The sequence below is a fragment of the Psammomys obesus genome, unplaced genomic scaffold (assembly GCF_907164565.1).
Source record: "Psammomys obesus unplaced genomic scaffold, mPsaObe1.curated_primary_1811, whole genome shotgun sequence".
NCBI lineage: Eukaryota > Metazoa > Chordata > Mammalia > Rodentia > Muridae > Psammomys > Psammomys obesus.
Window position 1 is genome coordinate 4,741,009 of NW_026596234.1, and position 19,362 is coordinate 4,760,370.

Genomic DNA, 19,362 nt, shown 5'->3' on the forward strand with positions numbered 1-19,362 from the left:
AGCACATCTAATGAACTTCATCACGGCAGGCCCCTCACTCATCATCTTCTGAGATGCAGAAGGGAGGCTCCTGCAAAGTGTAATACCCTTCTAATATTTTTTAGACTTTCATTTGCACATAAAACAGGACAAATGCCCTGGAATTCCATTAACATTTCTCGAAAATCAGATAATCAAATTGCCTGGTTTTCTATTACTGGAAGTCAAGACGAGTCTCTCTGCTGTCACAGGAAATTCACCGAGGTCATTCCTCTAAGTCTCAAGCTAAATTCTACCTGACCCTCCTTTCCTAAAAGTGCAGTGTTCTTGTTTATCTTCTAAATAATTTGCTGCTCAGAATATTTTAAATGATGACATTTACTAATGTGTATGTCTAAGGATACGTGTGGCAATCAGAGGACAACTTGTGGAATTCTCCTTCCACTAAGTAGGTTCCGGGGATTGAATTTGTGTCATCAGCCTTGGCAGCAAGTGCTTTTACCTGCTGAGCCATCTCACCAGCTCCATTAAAAAAAAAAAAAAAAAAAAAAAAAAAAAAAAAAAAAAAAAAAAAAAATCATATTCACAGGCTATTTCAAGCATCATATCATTGAACTTTTTTTGATAAGCCAAGGAAACCAAGGGAAGGCATGGCTGACAGACTGAACCTCAAAGATACACCCCATTTTGTCCTTAAAAACTGATGAGCTGGGGTTAGGGATTTAGCTCAGTGGTACAGCACTTGCCTAGCAAGCACAAGGCCCTGGGTTTGGTCCTCAGCTCTGGAAAAACAAACAAACAAACAAACAAACAACAAAAGACAAAATAACAAAAAAAAAACAAGGTTAAAAAAAACAAACTGACGAGCTAGTAAGAGGCAGAGGAACGTATCTTGAAATCAAACAAAGATTGTGGTGCTCATCCCTTAAAAACACATGTAAATGAGGGACTGCAAGGCATTCCATGACCTAGCTCCCACTGCTAGTCAGGTCAAGCAGCCCAATGAGTGTAATGTGAAAAGTCAGCCTGTCTGGCTGCCATGTTCTAAAGCAGGGATGGAGGTCAGATCGGAGTTAAAGGGTTCCCTAAGTGAGGATTCCCTCATGACTCCTGCAGGGTCCCACAGACACAGGGCCTGGCTATAGAGACAACACAGTGTGCTGTCTTCCACTTTGAGGGTCTGTGGGTCATGGTCTCTGCGGGTTCTGGATGAGTGAAGAAGTGCAAGATGAACCCCGTCCACTTCACTTGCAACAGGAAAGGACACAAGGCAGTGAACTGTTGCCGTCTGGGATGCTGACGTGTTGGCATGCAGTGTATCCCAAACCGAATCTACCCATTCAAACATGGTACCCTTGAAATACAGCAGCAGATCCTCTGCAGTGCTAGCAGACAGCTACCTACAAGGCACCTTCAGTATTGTATCTCTTAGAGCTTTAGAAAACCCCCAAACCCACTTTCCTCCTGGAGACAAGGAAAAGATGTAAGACTTACAAGAATTTCTAAAATTAAATGTGGGTCACCCCCTTTTCATATATTAAAAAAGCCGGAGGACAGCTAATCTCAAAAAAGACGCTGGCCTCTCCTAAGACAATCTCGATACTTTGACCTGGGTAGGCACTGAAGGAACAGGAGCACAATGAGAGGAGGCGGGCACTTCAAACATCATCATAAATGGGGAACAAGGACCTAGGCTATTTTAAAAGGAATAAATCTCTCGGCTGCCATGTACAGGGCTTGTCTTGGCTGCAGCTGACAGGCGGGTGACGGCGTTTCACTGGGAACCAGAAGGGCTTGTTGGTAGGTGTTTCTCTCCAATCACTTCTCACAGAGTTTACACTGAAGGACACTTAATCAGACTCTCACTTTATGTTCTTTTAATCACCAAATGATAGTTAATTAGTTATCACAGAATCAGAAAAACACTTATGTAGAAGGAGAGATGGAGAGACAGTGGCTCCTAGGATCGGACACCTGCAAAGAGCTTATTTCAGTTTCTCTCAAAGAGATCAATACACACCGGCAGTTAATTAAAGATCTTCCCCTTCTGTTCAGTCTTCAAAGCTTTTAAAAATGGCTCTGCATCATAAGGGAACCAAAAATTTTTATGGAGAGGCTATGTCTTAATGCCTTTGGAGTCTGGCAATTTCTCTTAAGAAACAGCCAGGAGAAACAAGGAATTTATATTAGATTCCTGCTTAATCTAAAACATGGTCAAAATAAAGCACTATGTCTGACTACATTTTAATATGCATAAGGAGAAAGTAAGTGGCGATCTCCCTGTCTTCACCGAGCAAGAATGGTGGGCCTGACGGAAATCTGCTGTCACTGAGCAGTACATGATACCACAGGCAGCATGGCTCCTTTGTCTCTAGAACAGACTGGTGACACAGAGGCTGAGGAAGACATTAACACAGAGTCCATGCTTCTCATCCTGTTGATAAGACACGCAGCCGTGGCCAGAGTCCCTCCCGGCATGTGACACGAGAGGGAAGCTAGCTAGAGAAGCCACGGCCCACAGAGGAGAGCAGGAGGGGATGCAGCAGAGCAGTGAGGCAGAGGTGCTGCCCTGCACACTGATGTACCATGGCTTCCAGAATGGACCTGACTCTTCAGGTCAGGAATTCATACCACATTTTGGTGAGATGAGTTCACATATGGATAGCCTCGTCCACATGAGGCAAGCCGTTTTGTTTTTGTTTATAGAGAACGTGACAAGGCCACACTCAGGTTGGCATCACCTGGGCTGCCGGTGTGTTAAAACCTCTCCGTTTTAAGTGTGTAGGGGAGGGGCACAAAGTAGTAGCAATTGTTTTTAAAAGTTTTGACTGTTCAGTTAAGGACAGCTTTGAAAACACAATTTCGTTTGAAATTCAAGCTGTTTCATTTCCTATTTAATCTTGTAAATTTCCTTCCCTTACAATACTCGGGCTGGAAGGGCGCCAAATTAGGCCAGGAACAAATTTCCAGCAGCTTCACTTGGGTGCTTTATTTTTAGATTATATTAAAAACCTCATTAGGCCCCTGAGGGAAAAGAGTGTAAAGCACTAACAGAGGCAAGAGAAAGTAAAGGAGAGAGAGGTGAGCCGGGCTGATGGTAAGCAAAGCACTCTTAGAACAGTTGGTCTGAGCTCACTGGAAGAGCTAAGAAGTGCTTGCTCTCCCCCTAGGTGAATGACGAGTGCTGGGCTCACTCTTGCCCCAGGCAGGAAGGACTAGTCAGGCTTGTCAAGGAGGCATATGTCTTTATTACCATTTCCAGATGGGATGCAGAAGGGTGAGGGAAGAGGAAGGAAGCTGTGAGCTAAGTGCTCCATGCTTCTGCACAATGTAAATGGACTTCAGAGTTTCCTGTGGACAGGCTGAAAGACGGGTGGGATCACGTGAGACTGGGCACAGGACTAAATGAGTACTGAAAGGAATTCAGACATTAATAATGTATTTACATAATTTATAATTTTTAAGCAATGGTCTCATAAATATAGACTACAAATTTACATATGCTAGGCAGCACATACTTGTTCTTCCCACCAAATACCTGGGCCAAAGGAAAACAACAACAACAACAAAAACACCACCAAAAGAATCATTTCCTTTGTTCTTTCTCTCTTCTTTTGAAACCACTGCTCATCAGTTTAGACACATGCAACTCAACTGGCTCCAGGTAGCTTCTCCACACCATCACCTGGGCCAGGAGGGCTTATTTAGAATGGTAACAATAAATCTAGTGTGTGTGGTAACACATTCAGGGTCAGAAGCAAACCCAAGGTGAACCAGGCAGCTGCTGCTGCTGCTGCTGCGGTGTTAATTTTCTGTGCATGAAAGTGCTTTAGAGATGGTGGACTCTGTCCCAGGAACAACCATCCCTCCCCTTGTGGTCACTTTGCACATCTTAAATGATGTGACTTTGACACTAGAGATGAGGACCTAGGAGATGACCATCTCCACAGCCTTTCCCTTAAGATCCATGAAAGTGCTCATTTCCCTTTACAAATAATACATAAAATCCTGATTACAAGTACCAGCAATTCAATCCTACCACCCATACATCAGATGCTCCTTTCAGCTAGGTCAGCAACCAAGGATGTGGTCCCTTTGCATGCAGACAGAAGTCTGCAGTCAGAAACACCCATTGCAGTCTTCCAAGAGAACAAAACAGCCAGTTCCTCTGAGTCCTTTTGCATCAAGAAGACTCTCGAGCACAAGGCGGCTACCAGTGGCAGGGCCTGGCTCTCCTGCAACATCCAGGACCACCTGCTTCTTCATCAGGGTGGGGCCCTGGATCGTCAGCAGCAGCTTCGCTTTGGCTCCGATGGCTGTCTTCGGAGTTTGAAGCCCTTGCCGCCAGATGCCGGGTTGGCATCAGTGGATGGAATTCTTCGACCTGCACCAAAGTGAGAGGAGAGGAGGGAACAAGCTTTGATTTCCTAATCTGTGCCTTCTCAGACACTATTTTGATAATGTAACATGACAGTTTCTTCCAGGTAGGACAATGGCAATGCATTACGGCAGGTCCATCCAAGTAAGACAATGAAGATGACCAAGATGACAGGGACACAGTGTGTCTGTTCACTCTGATCCAGCATCACCTAATGCTGAGCCCACAGAACACCTGCCACAGTGAAGAACAAAACATTGCCACAGCAGCAGAAGCCCAGGTCTTTCAGATGTCACCAACTCTTAAACTATCTCCTATTTCTATTCCAGGATCCAAATAAGGATGCCAAACAGCATTCAGTAAACTTTTTAAATACAAAAATCAAGACTGGAAACATTTTCTGTTGAGCCAGTAATGCATGCATGTTAAGAACAAAACAAAACAAAACAAAACAAAACAGAACAACAACAACAACAACAACAACAACAAAACAAAACAACAACAAAAAAAAAACCAGGCCCTATCCCATGTCTCAGGGCAGAGGCCACCACAGGGGTGCGGAAGCTCCCACTGTACCCAGCTCCTCTGCCCCCAGGATGGTCTCTTCTGGTACACAAAGCGCTGCTGTTGCTCTGAACAGCTGGGCATGTGCCCTGTCTCCTAGACTAACCACTCCTCTACGGATCCCTAGTTCCTCAGCGTACTGCAACTGCATAGGGGGATTAAAGAGACCGTGAGGAACCAGGGCACTGTTCTACTTCAGGGCATTATTCTGACATATGCACCACATTCCCAGTGTTCTACCTTGAGCAATTTAATGTTTGACAGGTGCTGCCAAGCCGCTTTCTGAAGAGCTGTGGCATTTCATCTCTCATGACATCACAGGAGAGGGCAGGCTTCACTTTACGGCTCTGTGAGGCTAATGTCAACTTGGAAAAAACCCTTCACTCACTGTCTACCCACCTGGCTGACATGGCTCAAGGCTGCTTCATGTATGAAGAGTTTTCTAGCCTCCCCCTTCCGAGTTACTCCAACACCTCACACACCACAGGCACCAGGACACCAGCAGCATGCTAGACTTGTTTTCTGTGTGACTGCTATCCTCAAACTGGACCCTAAGCCCTACTTTCTGTCTTGCCTACTTTCCACTGTGGTACTCCCAGATCTCTGAGGCACAGCACCAGGCAGAGAGGCTATCTGTCTGGTGTCTAAAGAGAGAATTAACAACAGGGGTATCTTCTGACGTCAGCAAGGCTGAGAGACAATCCCTGACAATTCTCTGCGAAATCTTGAGGCATCCCCACTGTGGGCTTTAACCTGTGTAGACACAACATAATATCACTTCTACATGGAAGAAAGTATTCCTCAACTTTCCAAATGCACTGCAACACTGTTGTGAACAAATCACTAAATATAGTTAAAAGTCTCCTAAAGTTCTTATCATTATGGTTTTCTCAATAAACAGAAATGGAAATATAGCTGGTAACTCAGAGGCAACTGAAATGTGACAAAAGATTTTCAAATGTGTTTTAGATATCTTTATGGTCTGGGCACAGCCAATGGTTTCATAATCAGGAACTATGCGGACCATAAAGCAAAGTAAGGATAAACTGAATTCAGTTTGGGTTAAGAAGCCCAGTTCACTGAAGGACTGATTCAGAAATCAAACCAAAGGAGAAGGTACTCCCAACATCGATAATCAACCAGGGACTGATACCCAGAGTAAAGCCCAACTCATTAGGAAGGTGGGTGGTGACTCGGCAGGAAGGCAGGCAAGAGGCTACGAGGGCGCCAGCTACTATCAGGTAGAAATCTGTAGGCAGACAGGTGCTCACCTTCAAGACAGACATGAGGATGCAGGTCCTGCCTCTCCTACAGATGAGAGGGAAGAAATCTCATACACCACTGCTGTGGGCAGCAGCTGGTACAACTACCACTTTGCAAACTGTTTGGCAGTAAAGCCACAGGGAACACATGCAAATCTAATGACGCAGCAATCTTTCTCTCAGGCACAGAGATACTGAGCAAAAATGCATCCAGATGTTCCTTAGAGGACACAGGATGTTCAACAGTGCAGTGTGTAATTGCCCTAAGTCAGAAACAACTGCCCAATGTCTGTCAACAGCAGGAGGGACCATTATACTGTAACCAGTCTCCATTTCTTCTTTTCCCAACTTTGAGTTCTGACACTGACAAACACCAGCCACGAGAATGTATCTTTTGAAGGTGCATGGGATATACAATATAAGCACATGATGTAGAGCAGAAGTCACATACAGCATATATGAAGTCCTGGGTTCAATTCCCAGCACTATCCACAGCATGAGACATGGTGGTACAAGTGTATTCTAAGAGTCAGGAGGGAGAGAAAGGAGGCTATCGAAGTCATCCTCAGTCACAGAGTGAGTGTGATATCAGCCTGGGCTACAGAAGATGGAAACAATGGAGGAGATATAGCAGTAAAGTGCTGGCACAGACTTTAATCTCAGCACTTGGGGGAAGAAACAGGTAGATACCTTTGAGTTCCGGACAAGTATGAGCTACCTAGTGAGATTTTGTCTCAACAAACAAACAACAACAACAAAAACAAAACACGGGAAACAAAAGCAACTGAGGAGCTGTCTATCAAGATGGGTTATCCTTTGGGGTAGGAACAGCTGTGACTCCAGGTGTCATTCACAGGCTTTTTTTTTGCCTTTGTGCTTCTAAACTACCTTTTTCTGCGTGTACATTATACTTCAACCCAAAGCCTGTGTGCCAGGCACAAGTTATCCATCGATACCCACTGAGGAAAAAGTAAAGATGATTTCTTTCTCTGTAAGGTTCCCATCTCCTTGCCCACGGTCAATTCTTCTCAGTTACAGGTGTGCACTATGTGTCTGCCTCTTTCTCTTTGCAGTGTCGGGAACTGAACCCACAGCCCTGAACGTGACAGGAAAGTCACACCACAGGGATGCACTTGCTTGTGAGGTTTTGCTATATGGATTTGTTGTCTATAAAGCCTACTACCCGTTACCTTTAAAACTAGAAAAAGCTCCCACAACAAAGCCAGGAATACTTTGAACACATGACACGCTACATACAGACATTCAAAAAGACCATTAAGACTCCTTTTAAGAATGAACCGGGCTACTGCCACTTAGGATCACCATATCTTAGACATGAGTTGAAGAGAAAAGCTTGAGTGTACCAGTGGTAGACCACTGGCTGTCTGAGTTCTGCAAAGAACTCTAAGGTTTAAATGGCTAAAATGACACAATGGAACAAACATAAAAATCCACATCTCTGAGCCATCGAAACTGTCATGTGTGTCCAACTAGATGTGTGGACTCATACTTGTAAATTCCAGTAGTTGGGAATTTACAACAGGGGAACCACTTTGAGTTCAAGCTTGAGCTACAGAGTAAGACTCTGAGAACCTGTCTCAAAAGAAAAACACAAAATGAAAATAAAGCAGCCCTAATCTCCAGATCCCAAAGAGGTCTAACTGCTGCAACAGGACAAGCTGTGGATACCATACCACAGACCTGCTCCCTTGGACAGTCCCCATACGGCTCTGGTGGGTCCTGCAATGCTTTACATTCACCTTCAACAAGGCCAAGAGCTCTTCCAGCTCCCAGCTACTCTGGATCTCAACCTAAGGGCAGCTGATAGGCAAATGCACTAAGCTTGAATGGCTACTCTTGCCATCCAGGAGCTGGCTATGCTCAGTTAAAGCAAATCATCTAGCTCTTCGAGGCCTGTACTATCAGGCCTCAGCTCTCATTCACTGCCTCAAAGAGACCTATCCCAACCATCTTCCTTCATCAGGCCTCAGCTTCCAACTGTCTTCCCAGAGGGGCTTTCTGGGACGGTCTGCACGCATTCTTACATCTACCTCAATTGCTTTCTTCATATCTCTTATTATTATCTGAAATGATTCTATTTATCTGGAGTTCACCACCTGACTCCCTCAACAGAACATATACTCTAAGGGAGCAAAGGCTGCATCTATCTTCTTTAGGCTGATCCTTTGAGTCTGGAACAGTTCCCAATAAATATTTTGATGAATTTGAATGAAATGAATAAACACAGATGCAATCTACAGAAGAGTCCCAAAGGCAAGAAGCAGCCTCTCTCTCTCCTACCATCTACATGCTAACACTCTGAAGGAAGAGAAGGGGGAAAAGGACTGACCCTTTCCTTACCGAGGACTAATTTTTGAGGTTTTTCTTAAGACAGACCACACACACATTTCATTTCCCTTGAGTTATTTTGTTCTTTTTCCATCTAGAAACCTTTAGTATTTTTTAACTCTGTGTATGTCTACATATAGGTATGAGCACACAAGTATAGCTGGGTGCAGAGGCCAAAAGACTTGGAGCCTCTGGAGCTGGAGTTTCAGGTGGTTGTGAGCATGATGTGTGCTGGGAATGAAACTCAGGTCCTCTGGAAGAGCAGTGTCTGATCTCAAGCGCTAAGCCAGTTCTCCAGACTCTATTTTGCTCATTTCTGATGGTCTTAGATGAGTAACTGAAACACATTTAGAAGATAACAGAAGGTGGCTTTGACACTGAGAGGCATTCTCTCTGGAAAGGTGCTCATTACCAAGCAACACCCAGAAACTCCACCATGACAGACATGGGTTGTTCTTATCTGTTCAAGTTTGCTTTCAAGGACACAGTCTTAGAGACTGTACCAAACAAGGTAAGAGTCTAACCACAAAGAAAATTCTGTTTTTGTTTGCCCTGAACAGAAGAAACCCCCAAGATGCAGTGATACTTACTAATTTCTATAAAGAGTTCATTTATGTTTATTGCATTTTTTGCGCTGGTCTCTACAAAGATGGCATGGATGGAATCAGCGTAGTCCTTAGCGTCTCTTTCCATGACTTCTCTGGAAGGCAACAATTGCTAATCAGAGTTTCTGCCCCTGAGGACCCTCTCCCACTCCCCATCCCCCTTGACAACAGAAGAATAGCTCCATCAGCTATGGCATGAGCCCAGACAGACTTTCCAGTTACATGATCTTCCTGATAAGATTTTCTACAAGCACTATATTAAACAACCCTGCCCCACGCCCAACAAAACAAAAGCAAGGCTCTAGGAATCAGACATAGTGCACAGAAACTGTCAATAATAAATGCACCTTTTTTATTCAGCCTGTCATAGCAGCCTGGGGAGGCAATGATCTCAGATAATGCCATGTGTGATACCACCAATGTTTGAGTAAATTACACAACTGTCTACATGTAATATAATTAATTCCAAATGCCTTAAGTCTTCATTTTAGTTTGAAACTTTAGGGCCAACCAGGTAACACAAGAAATTTTTCAATGTCAGAGATAAAATCAAAGCTCGACTCTTATGCTGGATCTGGCTCATTAGAAAAAGAACACCTAATCGGCACGGGAATCTCGTGCCCAGTCACTCACCTGACATCAGTAAGATCACACTTGTTCCCTGCAATGGCAACAACAATGCTGGGGGGGCCGTGCTGGCGGAGCTCTCTCACCCAGTTCTTCAGTGTTGAAAACGTCTCCTGCAATATGAAGGGAGAGTATCTAGAGGCCTGAGCAACAGATGATGGCATCTAAGAAGAAATGAATAAAGTCTTACTTCTTTTGTGATGTCATAAACGATGATGGCTGCTGCTGACCCTCGATAGTACATCGGTGCCAAGGCACGAAACTGCAGAGGGGAGAAGCAGCAATGAAACTGGGGTGGCCAGTTAAAGATGTCCTCTTACAGACTTTGAAGTCCATTATCCCTACACAAAAGGTAATTTTTCTCTGAAGCCACAGAAGATGACATACCACTTTACAGCAAAAGAACCCGTAATTACCAGAGGCGAAGACTGACTGTAGTGCCGGAATGTCCCACCAAAAATAGTCTAGAAAACAGCTTATTAGGAACTGAATATGGGGCAATAAGCAATTGTTTCAGCTAAAAAAGCTTTTTAATTCAACTCACTGTTATAATTCCCAAATTCATTTGTTGAATAGTCCTTTAAACTTTGGCTTCCCAAACTAAGGCGATAAAAACCTCACTATAAACAAGTTCCCAGAGAAACGGCTGCATTACTGGGTGTTGTAGAGACAACACTGTAATCTACATGTTGATTGTCCTAGATATGAACACACATTTAAATTCACTACTTAAATGAGTTTGCAAGTGGCTTTTCTGACATCTCCATGTACAGGTCTCATCTCTCTTCCACAGTGTCACATTGCAAACACAGTTGCCGGCTCCTCCTACCGTACACTAGAGAGGGATACAGAAGGGAAAAGGACCATCCTCAAAGCAAGGGTAATTCAGTGGACCACTTCCTTGGAGGAGTGTGGGATAGAAAATGAAAAGCCCTTTCCTCACTCAAATCTGGGTCTAGGGCAAATGTTTCAGTGTGGCTCTTGTCCACCATACCTTCATCTTACATTTTGACTTTGAGATCTGGTTCCCAAGAGTGATGCAACATCCACGTACTGCAACCTGCTCCTCAGAGAGCATTGGGTGCACATATGGAACACACATAGCATGCCTGTGTGTCTTTAATGTCTCGAAGCTCAGGGTTACCCCTTCTGATAAAGTAGTGGCATTAGGACTGCAACCCCAGGGAAGATGAACAACTGCCATGGCCCTGGTGCACTACAGGTAACCAAGAGCTACAAAACAGACAGTCTCAGTCCTCTCTGCCTCCATAAGCATTTAAAATGTTGGACTGGCTGCACAGTGTAAGAGAACGAGATGGTGGCATGCAGGCACAACTAGGATCATGGTCCTACCTGCCTCCACTGTGGATGTTATTTGTATTGGCAACATCATTTAGAGGGTCATTTCTTTCTCTAAAGATTTGTAAGGTGAAATTCACATCAAGAAAAGCTGATTGCAAGTCTACAATATGTAAGTCAACAAACACAAGTCCCCACATAGATGCTCATCACAAAGACAAAGCGTTTCTGTCAACACAGACCATCCCCAAGATCTCTAGCACTTGTCTTCAACTCTACTGGTAGAGGGAACACAACCACAGTGTTTTTAATTTTTTTTCCTTTTGCTTATAATCTGGATAGAACATGCTTTCCAATCTCTCATTTTCTCTCCTCTGAGCACATTTCTTTAATCACCTCACCACAGTTGAGGTCTCATGGCAGTTGTGTCACCCCTGCCCACTCAGTGGAGGGCTTGGTGTGCTTTACATCCACGAATGTATCTGCTGTGCCTGCACACAGGTCTAGGGCTTTGTTGCAAAGTTGTTCAAATTTTTAAAAATGCCCCTGTTCCTCTTTCTTCCTCTTCCACAGTAAGTTTTAGTATCCCAGGCTGGTCTTGAATTCATAGGGTAGCCAAGGAAGACCCTAAACTTTTGGCATTCCCACCTCAGTCTCCTGACTGAAGGTATACTACCACACCCGACTTAGACGGTGCCAGGGATCAAGCTCCAGGCTTGCTGCGTCCTGCCCCAGGCCCCAAGCTTAGCCTGTTAGTTATACTTTCCTGCATTACTTACTAGGTGGCCGTTCTTGTAACTACAATAAAACTTTTTCTAGTACATTGCTATTTTAAATGTATGCTTCCAATAAAACATTGGAACCTTACATGAACTTAACCTCTCCTGATAGTATCTTGCATGAATCTAAACTCTTCAACTTCACCATTCTCCGGCTGCTGCTCCTAAATGCTTCAAATGCACACTGTTGAATGAAATAGCTAGTTGTCCAGAAGTTGTGAAGAACAAAATAAATTATGATTTTCGCCCTTTATTGCCTACAGTAATCATTATGTCTTTCTTTAGGATATGAGTAGCCATTTTTGGGACTGCTACTACTGAACCTTCTGCTTTTACTTTCCCAAGACTATTTTGATTCTGTATCTGGAAGACAATTTTCGCAGATGGACTTGTTTGCATGCCCAAAATATGCTAGAGACTCTGACCATTGGCCTGCCAACACTGTTTCTGTGAGAAGTCAACTCCCCTCATATTGTTCTCTGGTATATATCTCTGGCTGATTGAGGACTTTCTCTTTATCTTCAGTTTATGACAGCTTGATTAGGGTCCATGCTGTACTTAAAAGGTTTGCTGAAGCCATTAGAATTTAGAGTTGATTTTCACCAAACTGGAAACGCTGGATTCAGTCATCAAATACTGAAACACTGTCTTTACCTTGTACTCTATTGCTCCTTTCTTCTTTCTGGGTGCTGGTTCTACTATACTCAGTTGACCAAGCCTCTATGTTGCTGAGACTATGCAGACTTTCCTGGCCTCTCCTTTTCTGTGCTTCTAAGCAATCTATTCTATTGGCCACCCAGCCAACTTTGCCTCTTGACACTGTGGCTTTAAATCTTAGCATTTCCACTTCCTTTCTGTACAAGCTTCCCATCTGCAGTTATCCTGCCATTCTGTGAACCTTCAGACATACTTAAAGGAAGCATGCTTTCAACTTTGGCTGCAGACTCCCATCACAGTGTTGTCCTCTGTTCTCGCTTTCCCATACATGCAACAACTGTGACCGCACACTGGCCAGCTGCCACTATCATGTTGAAGAGTGGTAAGTAACTCTTACCATCTTGAGACTGCATATGTACAGTCAGGATGGCTCTATTTGGACTGGATCTCAAGTCCAGGACACTGTCTCTCCTCTGAACGAGATTCTTCATCAGAATGCTTAAGGACTTTACCAATACTCTTGAATGTGGCGGACTGGGTTTAAACTCCAGCTCTGCTGTATGAAGGAGCTGTGAGTCTTTGCTCAGCCTCACTGTGTTTGCAATGCCTTGTCTGCACTTTCACAAAGGCATGTGGAGGGCTTCTGAAGACTTTAGGACTTTCCTTTCTGGGACGTGGCTTTTCACAGATCAATGCTTTCATCCAGCAGCTCTAGCACTCTCAGACAACGTCTCCCACGATCATAGTCTACATTTCCTGGCCAGTCAGTGGTAGTGCATGCCTTTAACCCCAGCACTCGGGAAGCAGAGGTAGGCAGATCTCTGTGCATTTGAGGCCAGCCTGGTCTACTCAGTGAGATCCAGGCCCAGCCAGGGCTACACAGAGAACCCCTGTCTTGAAAAACAAAAAAAACCAACCAAACAAGACCTTTTCTGCTTGACTCCTTGCTGCTCTATGCCACACAACTGGGAGTGAGCTGGGTCTGTCTGTGAGGCCTGGACCATGCCAGCATATGCCTTGGTCACTGCTTGTTTGTTAGCACTTTCAAAAAGCTCCTTTGTAAAGTCTGAGCCAACATTTACAAGCCAGGGTGGCCCTCATGAGCTACACTCCTGTGCTGACTTTGAAAGAATCCACTATTCTGGTAAAGAAAGAACACTGACACAGATAAAGAGATTCCAAAGATGTCATCTCCAAGTCTGGCTCTAGATTAGGGGACAGCAAAGTTTCCCACTGTGGACCAGATAAGAATAGCTTCGGCTCTGTGGCCCTCTGATTTCCGTCACAGTATTATTGTATTTTCATCACCAGGATTACTACTGTAGAGTAAGAGCACAGTACAGCACAGTACAGCACAGCACAGCACAGCACAGCACAACACAAAGAGAACAGAAAAGCATGGTTGTGTTCTAATAAAACTTTATTTACAAGAGTGGGTGGCTGGTTCAATATGGCCCATGTCTGCCATCTCAGATGTTCTAGATGCTCCTAAGTGCTCCTTGTCCCAATTTAAGCACTAACAACAACTGCTTATGTGAATCCTATAAGAATTGGTCGCCTTCATGCTCTTCCAACCTCTGTGGAACAGGCAGCCAGAACAAGTGCAGGAGAACACAGGGTTGTAAACTGTTATAAATGTGGCCAAGAAGCCTTCCAGACTGTCAGTTAGGTTGCACTGGGGATGTTGCCCTGCATTCATGGTGTATTTATGACATGCATTCATGGTAGCAATCTGTGTATGTTCTGGGGTTTAAGTAGGACAAAATAAGCTCACTCAAATTGCAAACAGTGGACAAAGGACTCACAAATGCTCAGTCTTAAGAAAATATATTTAATCGTGAAAACAAGTTTCATTTGAGAAACTTCACCCTTCTTTTTAGAGCCAAGAGCTGATGTTTAGAAAAGTCTGAGTTGGTGAGGAGACAGTGTGATGAGCTGCTTCTGCTAGGAATGTATGAGAGCACCACATGGGACCTTTCATTTTACAGTGGACTCTCATACTCCTCACAGAAACAGTCGCTTTGAAAAAACATCTGAGGGTTCCAGTCTGTTTTTCTAGGCACTTCTTAACCTTTTGATATACAAACCATTGTCTTCTTAGCACTTCTTTCCTTTTAATGTAACAAGCTCCCTCAGTCAAGGACTCACATACCATTCAATTTCTACTTGCTTTCATCGTCTTAGTGAAATCACTTTGCGGTATGTTGAAACTTGTCAGAAAACCCATCGTTCAGAACTACATGCGGCAACTGATGTGAGGGTCAAATGGGGAGAACATTTGTTCATCAAAAAGCTTTTTCATTCTGCAATGGTTTTGGGTCCCCACCATGAATCTCAACACTACAGAGCTAAGCAATAAACATGGTAACACCAGAGACTTATTGCTGGAGTCATGGAGTACCCATAGTAGGAAGAAAGGCTCTGTCTTTATCTGTCACAAGATGGACTACCAACCAGCTGACGTAAGTACTAACATCAATGCCATGTGCCAGGGGCTGGGAGCACATAGGAGGGCATTCCCTGACCCTCAAAGAGGTCACAGTCTAATGGAAGACAGAAATATAAGAAAATACGTGACAATTCCATGATTGAAGGCAAGCAAAGACTATTCAGGACATATAGTTGATCTGCTGCCACCCAACTAACTCCTGGGTGTTTGTTTGCCTTTGTTTGGTACTGTGCCAGGGCACTGGGACTACAGCAGTAAGCAAGACATGCAGGCACAGCTCTTGACCTTTACATCTCCGCGGGAGAAGCTGTCAATAAAGGTAGATAGCTGAACAGACATTACAACTTGCAATGAATATCTTGAAAATGAATGCTAGCAATGATAGAAAATGAACCTAGGACCCTGCTCAGGTATAGGGAGACAGGGAAAATGCTGAGGTATGACATTTTGCCTGAACAGCTGGTAAGAACCCTGTGCCAGTGAGAAGGACCAGTATATATGAAGGCCTGATGGCACGTATGTGCAAGGTCCTGCCATGGAGGCCAGTAGGCAAGAACAACAGAGTAGGACACATGGGCTGCATGGGTCCCTTAGAACATAGCTAGAGGTGAGTAAGAGTCAGCAAGAAGATAGAGTGTGATCCATGTTCCTCATACTGTCTGGGTTCTCTTGAATAGTGATATGGGTCAGGACTGGGTGAAGACAAAAGGCTGCATTTGAATGAAAGTGAGGGCACCCAAAGCCCAGCAGAGTAGAGAACCGAAGAACTGTGTGGCCAGCAACGCTGTTAGAGAATGCAAGATCTGAGTATAAGAAGCACAGCTTTCTGACAACTGAGGTGTTAGGACAGCCCTTCTTTGCGTGACAAAGGTAGGCTCCAAGGCTGGTCAGTTATCAGGCAAAGGATGGGAAGAAAGACAAGACAATATAGAGCTGTGTGGCACACTGGAGAAGCACACATTTACTGCTCCAGGGCAGATTAGGTAGGAGGAGACAGCAGAGTCTAGCAACAGCTAGCATAAAAGGCCTTGAAGACCTAGCCCTGAATGAATGGGCAATCCTTGAATTAACCCTGAAATCTGGAGACCTGGGTATGTCCTTCTGCACAGTGATACTGGCCACACCTAGTATTCTTCTCTTGATTCTCTTCTGCCTTCAGCATCTCCTAGTTAAGGGGCCCTGTCCCTGGCCTTGCCTTTCAGTATCTCCTGCCCAGCTCTAGGATGCAAAATGGTACTTCATGCAAGGAAAGCCAGATTGCACCACAGAGCAGCACTATCTGCCAAAGTAGTCAGTCATGGTCCTTAGGGTCTTGTGACCACTTAAGTAGAGGGAAGGGCAAGCCTAGGCATTCATTCCACTTCCATCATATAAAAAAAATCACCCTAATAATGGAGCCTGTATGGCAGCATGTGAGCATCAAACATACATTGAGAGGGCAACTGAAACCTGGGATCCAATAGAAGGATACATCTGTCACTACCAGGGAAAGTCCATGCATGTGGCTACTGGCACAATGCTAGGATACTATGCAGATACATCCAGTAGGACAGCTGTCCTAACTTCCTGTTCTAGATGCACACAGGCCACCAACACAGCAAGGGTGGATGCTCTGATAGGTGATACATAGTTTTAAAACTGAAGGCAGCCAGCAGTAAGGCTGAGGCACAACCTGTGCTCAGATGGACAGTAGGACACCACTGCAGCATTCCTTCATTTGTTGGGGTGATTTTTGTCAGTATCCATGCTGTCTGTCTTAGGTAAGAGTGTGCTGACAAACAATTTTCCTGATTACTTCTGGTATACTGTCAAGGGCTTAGGATAGTCCCTCGCACCCACCAGGTGCTCTGTTTGGATAGAATCATTTGAAAGCAAAACTAAACTGCAGCTGACTAATGGGATGACCACTGCATGTACCTCATCAAGGAAACTGGACTTAGTGTCCCGAATGGAATGAGAACAAGGGTGTGCTGCAGTTTTGGCTCCCCCTTCCATGTCTATCCTGCTCCCCCCACCTTCCTCAGTTTCCATCCCACTGTGCTGCCTGCCACAGCACTCCACTGGCTCTACACTGAGGTGGGGATAGCTAGAGCTTCAGACAGGCTCCCTGTCAGGCATTTAAGTGCCTGTCACAGGCACTGCATTAGCTAATCTGTCCACTTAAACCTCAAAGTTTATACGCCGTAAAGTTCCCTCTTTAGCTTTTAAAAGCGGCTATAAATGAGCTGTGCTTAATTCTCCCTTTCTACCACTAATTCTTTTACATCTTTACTAGAGGACAGAGCCCCAAATCACACACTCTGCTCCAGGAACTTTATCAGGCCTGTTAGTCAGCATTTACTTTAAGACACTAAAAAGTATAAAAACGCCCTCAGTGCCCATTATCACTTTCTCCATCAGTAGACTTTGTGGCTCTAATTGAAAAGAAAAAGGCTGGCCCATGCAAATGGAAGTATATGTGTCTCTGGTGCAAAGAAGTGAAGAGCAGTGGACAACAGGGACGCTGACAGCTTAGTTGGAGCCATAATTTGTTTTGGGCCTGAGAAAACATAGTAAATGAAAGAGTGACTTACTCGTTCTTGTCCAGCTGTATCCCAGATTAGGAATTTATGTAGCTCATTTTGGTACTGGACAGTCTTGGTCATAAAAGATGCCCTATAAAGAGAGACCTAAATGGTCAGAACACAGTTATTTAACACCCGTGTCCAGCCCCAGTCGGAATCATCACTTTGACTTAGCACTCAGGCTCCCAGCTCCCCACTATATCCTCACCATGTTCCTCTGGAGTGTGAGGGACGGCCAGACACTGGCTGTAGCCTCTGCCAAAACAAAGCATTGGGCACATGTGCCTGACAGAGGAAGAAGCCAAAGAACTGAGAGAGCCCAGTAATTGGAAGCTTAGCTTAGGCTCCCTCGTAAAATGCAAGGCACTATCATTCAAACAGGTGGGTACCATAAATAAGGCTTATTTTATTTTATTCTTGTGAGGCTGTGTGTGTGTGCATGCCCATACACTTACAAGGCAAGCACTCTTACCTGCTTAACAAGTTCACTGGCCCCAAGAGAAAACTGTCTAAAGACCACTGTGCTCAGGGACCTGAGCATTAGACAAAAACACCTCACAACATTCTGGGTTTCTCCTCCAGTTCTCAAACCATGTGCCACATAAATAGCCAAGTAAGAACCAGGGAAACATGGGAGCTCATAGAATTATGATGACAAACAAAAGAGGACAAGCAAGGATGGCTTCTAGGAAAGCTGAAGTAAGTGATGGTGGCCTCTGTACTATTATCACTGTGCTTTATGAACACAATGCCTTCTTAGCTGAGGCTCAGTGTCGGCCACAGAACACTCCCTAGCCCATGGTCACACTCAAAGTTTGTATTATTTGGGGGTCCTACACATTTTGCAGGACTTTGAAAAAAACTACCAAGTGCCCGTGCATTTCTGAGGAGTCCACAGCCACAGCACAAGCCTGACGTTCTCAGTCTTGAGATGGAGGCCTGGAGCTGTCCTCTCCCTATGTTGGTTCAAAGAACCCAGAAATGGCCCTCTGGGGTAAACAGCCAAGATGTGTATTTTTTAGAGATGGGTTTCCCTTTGTAGCCCAGGCTAGTCTTGAACTCACAATCCAGCCATAGCTTCTGAGGGCTGTGATTATAGGTGTGAGTCAGCATGCCAGGCCTGAGGTGTCCTCTTAAACTACATCCCAGTCAATGCAATCTAGACAATGAACTCAATGCTTGACATTCTCAGCCTTAATTAGAGGTAATATTCAAGAGAGTGCATTATAAGGACTGCTAGAGGAATACAGAGCTCCACAAGTATCAGAATTCTTAGAAACACTTATGCAAATTCACAGCCCAGCAGGCAGCCTTGCAAACTGGCTGTTAAGGATGGCAAGTGAGTGGAGAAGCAAGACCTAGCTATACTACAGGTGCTGTTGGCCCCATGGAGCCCCAGGAAACGCTTTGTGGTTAAAGGTTCTCCATAAAGTCCACATATTCAGAACTTCTGGTGAGTCTCTCTAAATCAGGATGCCAACAGGGTTCCTCACTTGAGAAAGATGTGGTAGTCAGGGAGCACAGCTTTGGAGAAGTGGTAAGAGAAGACATGTCTGCATGGGTGTGACTGCTCAAAGGCAGCTCAGAAAATGTTCACTTCAAACTGTCTAACAAGACCCAAATTAAGCTGACCACTCAGCTCTGATTAGCAGCACCTTGGTACTATGGCAAGTGTGACAGCACGCAGATCACACACATGTTGAGTGCTGGAGGGACAGGCCAGGCTGCATTCCTTGTGAACTGAAAGCCGAGGAAGGAGGGTGCAGGCATTAAGAGCCTTAAGCTCACAGCTCACACAGTCTACCGTGCCTTCAACCAGTTCCTTCATGAAGACAGACTTCCATGAGTAA

General features: G+C 44.6%; 1 protein-coding gene across 1 annotated transcript in view; it reads right to left on the reverse strand.

Annotated features, from left to right (window-relative positions):
* Window positions 1-561: 561 nt before the first annotated feature.
* The window catches only part of Rab22a (RAB22A, member RAS oncogene family), a 47,099-nt gene continuing 28,298 nt past the window's right edge, over window positions 562-19,362 (reverse strand). Inside the window, exons 3-7 of the mRNA XM_055596165.1 lie at window positions 17,522-17,603; window positions 9,955-10,026; window positions 9,771-9,877; window positions 9,123-9,232; window positions 562-4,363 (exon numbers count right to left, since the gene is read on the reverse strand). Of these exons, the coding sequence (XP_055452140.1) occupies window positions 4,266-4,363; window positions 9,123-9,232; window positions 9,771-9,877; window positions 9,955-10,026; window positions 17,522-17,603 (469 nt within the window). The 3' untranslated portion in view covers window positions 562-4,265. The remainder of the gene's footprint in view (window positions 4,364-9,122; window positions 9,233-9,770; window positions 9,878-9,954; window positions 10,027-17,521; window positions 17,604-19,362) is intronic.